This window comes from Austrofundulus limnaeus, unplaced genomic scaffold, assembly GCF_001266775.1.
Source record: "Austrofundulus limnaeus strain Quisiro unplaced genomic scaffold, Austrofundulus_limnaeus-1.0 Scaffold332, whole genome shotgun sequence".
NCBI classification, from domain to species: Eukaryota; Metazoa; Chordata; class Actinopteri; order Cyprinodontiformes; family Rivulidae; genus Austrofundulus; species Austrofundulus limnaeus.
The window spans coordinates 502,338-511,181 of NW_013952734.1; the positions used below are offsets into that span (position 1 = coordinate 502,338).

Genomic DNA, 8,844 nt, shown 5'->3' on the forward strand with positions numbered 1-8,844 from the left:
GATGGATGGATGGATGGATGGATATAGTGTTGATAAGCCTGAGTGGTCTGTTGACTGACCTTTGTATTTGTTCAAATAATTGTTATGGGCAGGTTACAATATAAAATGTTTGTTATAATCATGTCTTGTGATTATTTGACAGGAGTTTTACTTTTAAACTGTAAGTGTATTTAATTTAGTTATGTTAGGTATGATAGTTTAGTTATGATGTAAATACAATAAAAATGAAAACAAGATTTAGAATAATTATATTTTGATCCAAACATTGGTAATGTCTGACTGGGTCTTGTGCCACTTTATGCTCAACAAATTGTGCCCTGAGGTCAAAAAGGTTAAGAACCCCTGCAGTAGATCAAGTGTGGAACAATTATTGAATTATATAATATAAACATTGTCACAACAATGGAGGTAGTCTATGCAAAATGCCAAGATTTCCAGCATCAAACTGTGATGACCAAGCCACGCTGTGGGCCTCATTCTCCAGCCTTATAATGCTGCCACCACAATGTTCAGTTTATTTACACAGTGCTAATTCACAACAAAAGTAATCCCAGGGCTCTATACAAAGGATAAAACAAAAGGAAGGATTTGAGACACTCACAACAACAGAGCAGGGTTCTTGTAGGGCTGCACAAGGCTTTCTGGGGCCTCCCTCATGGATGCTGTTCAGTCTCAAGGCACTGGATTAAAAAACTGAAAAGTTCTCCACAAAAGATAGCTTGATTAGGTTAGGAAATAAAAAATAATAAATTATTGGTTTCCAAAAAACCATTAGAAACTCACCACATACACTGCTTTACAAGAACTGTAACAAAATACATGACTACGTAAATTAAATATCCTAATAATCATGTTTTACATAGTAAGGTGTTCTTTGCCTTTTGAACTTTGGCACAACTCTCGTTTGTTTGCTAATACTTATGTAAAAAAAAAAATTCACTCAATGTCATTGACCAGTGTGAGGGTAGACCCAAATGCAAGCAGGAGAAATGAGCATGAAAACAAAAATGTTTTTATGGAATAAATAAACAAACAAAAAGCTGACATGGCAGCAAAAACTTATACACACAGGGAATCATGAGGAGAACAGACATATACGTAGGTAACCAATACAATGCCGAACTGGTGTGAAGGGGGACAAGGGCCTAAGGATGAGTGAGAAATTGACAGCAGCTGCGACTAACAAGGAAAACAGGAACAGGTGAAATGGGTGTGGTAAGATAACTGGAAGAAACACAAAAGAGGCTGACTGAGGGGGAGTGAGAGCTGACAGGTGACACTGATTAAAACCTTTGTGAAACTAATGTCAGGGATAAACTGATGGAACTCCAGCAACAGAACATAATAAACAAAAACCTAGAAAGACTAAACAAATCCTGACGCTTAATGAGTTTTCTAACCACTGAATGTTGTAGCAGGATTTCTTTTATTTATAAACTCTGTTTGTCTGTGTCTCTTTCCTGTCCCTCAAACCCAGTCGGTCAAGGCAGATAGCCACCTGTCCTGAGCCTGGTTCTGCTGGAGGTTTTCTGCCTGTTAAAAGGGTTTTTCCTCTCCACTGTCACCAATGTGCTGCTCAGGATGGGAGACTGGGATGAAGTGGAGTCAATGCAATCTGTTGGCTCTTAGATTGATTGTTGTTTTTTATTTTTTGTACAGTGCCCTGAGATGATTCTTCTGACTTGCCTCTATATAAATACAATGAATTGAATTGAATTGAATTGAACCGAACCAATGATAGAAAGGTCTTGTGTTTTCTGAACAGACTTCACATTTAGTTTTTCTGTGTCCCTACAGTGGACTGTGTGAAGCAGACCGTGAGCAGTCATGGGGTGAGAGGACTCTACAGAGGTCTGGACTCTCTCCTCTATGGATCTATACCCAAAGCAGCTGTCAGGTACTAAAGCCTCACAATGAAACACTCAGAAATAACGGCTGGCCATAACAGCCTTTCAGATTACGATGAGATGACTGTGATGATCAATGACAAAAGCTATGGTAGTTTTAGTCAAACCTTATAAATATCATAACGCAAGATCTCATGAGATGTTTTGTTGCTTAGATAATGTGTTGGCAGACAGATTTTGATAAGGTCGCATAGATGTGGCAGCCATCTTGAACGGGCTTGCGGCAGAAAGTTAGTCAGTTGCAGATGTACATTTAATTATTTTATTTTATTTTTGATGAGTTTCAAAAAAAATCCAACTAGTGGTTTATGATATATTTTGCTAAAGCTCTAGACAAACAAACACTCACTGTACACATGCAAAAACAATATTGCCAATTGTGTTTTGGCGCTTCTGGGACTTACTGAATGAAAGAGCCAGCACTGCTGTCTTTAGCAGTGGTGCTTGGTCAGAAAAAGGAGATGATTTGCTGGTGCCTGTTTTCAGCAGCATGGTTCTGTGGGAAGTGTTGCATTCTCAACACTGATGGACACATTGTGGCATTCATAAATAATGCCAAGTGGCAAGTTCCAGCCAAGCATGCCTCCATGTTTAATTGGTAGCATGACAGCTCAGTGATTAGCACTGATGCCTCACAGCAAACCGGTCCTGGGTTTAATCCCCAGGTTGGATCTGTGGTCATTCTGTGTGGATTGTGCATGTTATTCTTGTGCTTGCACGGGCTTTCTCTGTGGAATGACTAGCTTTCACCATTTTACCTTGATAATATACTGGTTTTAGATTGTTTGATTAATCCACCCAATTTACTCTTCATGGCCCCGGACCCCACTAGGACCAGTTACACTCCATAGCTGTTTGTTAATACAATATTAATACTGTATGTGTCTCATTGATGTTGGTAGGTTTCATGTAGGCTTCTGACATTCTGTTTTAAATTTAATATATAGTTGTTAACTGTTTTAGTTGGTCAAAACTATTTCATTTCCAGCTCATGGTCACTGTAGCATTGGTGCGTTCGGGGGTCATTATGCTACCACTATACGGTATCTAGTTTTAATTTCTTAAAGATTGCAATCCTAGTTTTGGAAGTCAGCTTTATTTATTTATTTATTTATTTATTTATTTATTTTTCAGATTTTTGTCATTTTGATAACAACTTGCTAAGATCTCAGAAACTGTCAACATTTTGGTGAAACAAATGATGTCTCCTAAATTTCTGCTCAGTAAATTTTGGTTTACATTTTGCTGATGTTTGTCCACTGATTTAACACACACAATATATATACACACACCTTGTGTGTGTGTGTGTGCCCGCACGTGCATTCACAGTACACTACAACAACTATATGAATAAATTTTTGTGTTACAAGTGTCATTACTGTGTGGGAAATAAATTCAAAGGAACAATCAAACATTTCTTTAATATATATATATATATATATATACATATATATGACAGTTTCTATAGGCAAACAAACACATATGGTAGTTGACATACAGTCACTAATTTTGCTGACATATTTTTACTTTAAGGACACAATTAATCATTGATATGAGAATTGAATTGCAGATTTTGTTTCTAACAATATAAATTATTTTGTCGGATCTTCAAGACCTCGCAATGAGTACCTTAAGCCACAGTTTGTGTTTTCATTTGTGGGTGACTTTCTGTTTTCTCTGACTTTGACAGGTTTGGGATGTTTGAGTTTCTCAGCAATAAGATGCGAGATGAGAGCGGAAAGCTGGACAGCAAGAGAGGATTCCTCTGCGGCCTTGGAGCGGGAGTTGCAGAAGCAGTGGTTGTAGTCTGTCCTATGGAGACAGTTAAGGTACAAAAAATTGGTTGATCCTGAACTTTTCTTGGCTTTTTGTTTTTTATAGTCTGTACATGTTTTATTTCTAGGTTACGCAGGAACAGGAACGTGTCAGAAATTAAAAATGTTTCTAATTGAGCCATGACATCCCAGTCTCAGGAGATTCTTATCATGCTTCTCCCATGAATTTTTGTTTATAAAATGACCTTTCAGTCCACCATAGTTAGAAATGAAGAATTTTGTATCTAATGAATTAAAATATAAAGTTCTGGCTGCTTCCGAGTTCTGCTATAAAAATAATAATTGGGAGGCTTTGACCACACCCAAAGTAACAGATGAAATTGTTTGGATTTAGTGCTTGATTTGTGTTTTACTGTGATCATAACTAAATTTCACTTCATTTGAATATGATTTTATTGTAGGTTAAATTCATTCATGATCAAACTTCAGCAAACCCAAAGTACAAAGGATTTTTTCATGGTGTGAGGGAGATTATCAGAACTCAAGGTAAGAGCTTCTGCTGCATCATACTGCCCCCTACTTGTTGGGCTCTTTCACATACATAATGCTTTTTTTATTTCTTTATTTCTGTAATGCATGTAGTGTGTCATCACCTGCCACCATAATAGGAAGGACATGGTGTTTGTCTCTGTGTGTGTGTCCATTTGTCTGTTTACAAAATATCTTATAGGAGATTTCCATCACCAGGGAGTTCAAAGGTTTCAGGGATAGGAGGCTATTTTGAAAAAGTCGGGAGCTGACCAAGCAATTGATCAAAGGGTTTTAGAGGCCCTCTCCCAGAAAAAAAAGAAAATTCAGAACATCTGTAATGCACTTTCCTGGCATTTGGAACAAAGCTGGGAGGGTGTTGACATAGTCCAAAATCAGCAGTTTTATGAGGACAGTTTGGGATTTGTTTTTCAGTTTTGTGTTAAATAGTTGAAGGGATTTTTTTTACTGAATAACTGAATTTTAGATTCAGATTCATATTTTACATTTTGTGATCAATTGCAGTCATTTACTGCAGGACGAGAGTCAGCATGTTTCTGTCAATGTGTTCAGAATATCACTTCCTTCCTCAGAATATCCAAACCTTTTAAAATGAAAAGCTAACACGTGGTTGATGCTAAACAAAGAGGAGTTTGTTGTTTACAGTATAATAACAATATTGCAACAGCAAAACAGCCATTTATGGTAATATGTTTGAGTGACAAAGCAGCTTAATTAAATAAAACTTACAGTAACATTCAAAGAAATGAAACAGACAAAATGAAACTTCTACAGGTAGAACATATCGATAAAAAAATCTGCTGCGAAAGCAACCTGTGACATTTCATCAGTCTGCGCATGCACATTGCCTCAAGGTAGGATGGATAGATGGGTAGCACAAATAGTCAGAACATCTGTACCAGCTGTGGCTAGGGATGCACAATACATCAGCATTAATATCGGTATCGGCCAATATTGGTCATTTTTTAGAATATCTGTATCTGTATTGGTCCGATATGTAAAACTGGGCCGATATTAACATCCGATATTGATTTCCCACTTTTTATCTTTGTGTTTCTGGTTTGGGAGAGGAGATGGTTGATTGAGCGGCATCTGTTTGATTATGATAGTGACATTGATGCTGCAAAGCCAGGAATAACTGAAGTAGGGAGCCATGTCAGAGGTCTGGTCATTTATTTATGGTCTCAAAAAAAAGACCCAGGTGTGTTCATGTATATATGTTTAATGTAATTTGTGTGTTTGTGTAATATCGGTAAATATCGCTTATCGGCCATAACAGCAATAATTAATATCGGATATCGATATCGGCTGAAATTTTCATATTGGTGTATTCCTAGCTGTGGCATCAGCCGCGACTCCAGCTGGACCCTCTTCCCGCTGTCAGCGTCTTCTCAGATATTCCAGTAACGTGAAGAGAATTGCATTTTTTTTCTACATCTCCAGACAGCATGTAACATTGGCTAAACTAGTTGATATGACAGAATAATTACAACTTTCCCGATAGTAGAAACATGTTCCTGATAACTTTTCTCCATTGTCCTGAGATGTTTAGTCCCTGCAAGTTTGCGACTTCTACTTCCTGTTTTCTACAGTCATGCATCTCACGTAATTAGTTTGGTTGATTCGCAACAAGCCAGTTGATGGAAACACATCTGATTTGCATTTCTTCCTTTTTTCCTATTTGCAGCATAAAATTAGCTCAAAATCCGAATTAAGATTGGATGGAAACATGGCTAGTGGCTGACATTGTAAACACAGGCAGTTTGACACCAACAAAAAGAAAACAAAATCCCCCAAACTCACCCCTGCCACAACAAGAACTAAGCAGCATATCCTTCAAACTAAACTGGAGGCTGCTGGAAAACAGTGATAGAAAACCTGAGCAGGTAGCCTAAACTCAGCGTGCCATGTGTACCTCCAGAAAAACCATTGTGTGAAAACCAGAACTTACTTGGTATTGCTAAAACACATTAATGTGGGCTGCTTTTAAAAAGTCAGCTGTTCTGAGTCAAAAGGTTGACAAACCATTTTGCATCAGTTGGTGAATTGAAGGTTTTCACTGTGCCATTGAAAGACTTGCAGCTGGGCTGAAAAACACAGGGAGTATTTGGCCCTAGCCTGGCCCTTGCCTTCCTACGCAGCTCCGCTCAATTCTAGTTTCCCTTCTCTGCTCCGTCTGGGATTTCTCCCATAGACAATGATTTCGTTGGCAGATTTTTAGCTGGACCAATCAGAGAATAAGGTCAATTTTCTGCGCAGTGTCTGCTTGTAGTTTATTTTACCTGGGCCAATCAGAGAACAGAACGTCAATTTTCTGCGCAGTGTCTGCTTGTAGTTTATTTTACCTGGGCCAATCAGAGAACAGAAGGTGGAGTTTTGAATTACGTCGATTTTCTGCGCTGTGTCTGCTAGTTATTTAGCAGTGGCAGTGTGGAGGAAGTGAATGAAGCCAGTCTGTGTTGGTAAGGCTTCCAAATTAAAATAAATTTGTCTGACAAAGCAGCAGCTCTTATTTACAGTCGTCTCGTTCGGCTCAATACTTTTCTTCTCTCAGTAAGGGTTGTTTACAGCGCTCGTGATTTCCGGTTAGCTTCTTAGCTTAGCCTCCGTCACAGCGACACACACACACACGCTTCAGCAGAGGCCACGCCTTCAGCAAGAATCGCTTCTCTTATAGGAGCAAGTCCAGACCCTCTGTACGAAGCAAAGTGAAGGACAAGGGTCTGGTTTTTACCAGGCTAATTTGGCCCCAGCCTCCGCAAGCTTTTTTCTCAGTGTTGAATGCCTCTGAAACCTTTGTCGTGTAGTCTGGGAATATGGAGACTCTTTGGCGTTTTATAGCAATTGTGCTTGCTGACAACTAAGCCGCAGAGTATTCATCACGTCGTGTTTATTGTGCACTCTGGCAATGACGATCCATGGTCATTCATTAGGATATGGTGTCGGCCTCAGGCTGCGATGAGTCCGATCTATATTTACAAGCTTGGGAAAGTTGTCCTGTCCAAGCATCTCTGAGATGAGTTTTGAAAAAAACTCTGTAGGATGACCACCTTCTTCCCCCTCCTTGATGGGAAGTTCACCTTTGTGGCTATTGACGGCGGCTAAGATAGCCTAGTTGCTAACAGCTGAATTCAACATCTGAGTTTCATCTGTCTTTGGCGTGGTGTACTGAACTAAAACCGCAAGTCATTGATATAATAGATGTATACTGATGTTCCAGTGAAAACATTAATTACTCTGTTGCAGTAATTAAATGTTAAATGGTAACACAAAGCTCTAAAAAACACGTCTACTCCATGACTGCATGTACCCCCCCCCCCCACCCCCCGCCATCTTCTTCTTTCTAACTTTATGAATAAACTAGAAGCACTCGGACAGTGCAAACCTCCGCCAAGACCAATTTCCCCCCCATCCTGTAATAGAGTTACAAAGGGGCACACCAATACTACAGTGCCACCTGCTGGACACTTTGAAACCCACGCCCTGTGAAAGCATCACAGCTTTGCCGATCACAGAGTGTTAAAAGAAAAAAATTCCTGTATCCGCATCGTGATMCGGAACATCACCAAAATTTAAAGGTGTGTTACTTGAGCTAGTATCCACATGTGGAAAAAATTTCATGACAATCCGTCCACAAGTTTTTGAGTAATGTTGTCCACAGACAGAATGACAGAATGACAGACAGACGAACAGACATACATGACCAAAAACATTACCTTGCCCTTGGCGGAGGTAATAAGATCAGGATTCAGGATTCATTGTCATATGCAGGTTAACAAGAGTCAACAATGCAATGAAATTCTTAGGATGAGAAGAAACTCTTTGACTCGCTATAAAGAATAAAAATAAAAATAAAGACTATGCAGAATACAAAATTCAGTTTACAGTAGATGCACAAAGAGTAAATAAGCAAAAATTTAGGGTAATATTTGCTGTTCAACATTTTTACTTTACACTGTATATAATAACTAAATAGCAAAGAAAACAACAACAAAATTTGGGTAACAGAAATAACAGAACCGTGCAGGCAGGGTGCACAACATATATACATATGGTACTTCACCGATAGTAGTGGTTATGATATACATGTGTTCTAGAATATGTGTATTGCTGGTTGCTGGCTAGTCTACTGATAGACGTCTGTGTTGTTATACATTTAGGACTGAAGGGGACCTATCAGGGTCTGACTGCCACAGTGCTGAAACAAGGCTCCAATCAGGCCATCCGCTTTTACGTCATGACCTCACTGAGAAACTGGTACAAAGGTACAGTCATGAATAATTCTCTACAATTCATCTAACTAAAACCCATAAAAAGAAGCTTGTAAAAATTTCTCGTTTGTTTTTTTTCTCTTCAAGGTGATGACCCGAACAAAATTATCAATCCCGTGGTAACTGGGCTGTTTGGAGCCTTCGCTGGTGCTGCCAGTGTGTTTGGGAACACTCCACTGGATGTCATCAAGACCAGGATGCAGGTTAATTCACTAAAGCCTCTTCTCCATTGTTAAGTTTAACTCTAATCTGTTCCTCAGTCTTTGGGCGGATCATCAGCATGTGGCTAAATTTGTTGTGGTTTCATTGTTCAGTCAGATTAAATATATATACGTATATATA

At 38.9% G+C, this 8,844-nt stretch overlaps 1 protein-coding gene across 1 annotated transcript in view; it reads left to right on the forward strand.

The window, feature by feature from the left end:
• Positions 1–8,844, forward strand: part of slc25a1b (slc25a1 solute carrier family 25 member 1b) — a 26,848-nt gene that overhangs the window by 14,097 nt on the left and 3,907 nt on the right. The window contains exons 3-7 of the mRNA XM_014022508.1: positions 1,798–1,897; positions 3,598–3,736; positions 4,144–4,228; positions 8,392–8,496; positions 8,590–8,705. Of these exons, the coding sequence (XP_013877962.1) occupies positions 1,798–1,897; positions 3,598–3,736; positions 4,144–4,228; positions 8,392–8,496; positions 8,590–8,705 (545 nt within the window). The remainder of the gene's footprint in view (positions 1–1,797; positions 1,898–3,597; positions 3,737–4,143; positions 4,229–8,391; positions 8,497–8,589; positions 8,706–8,844) is intronic.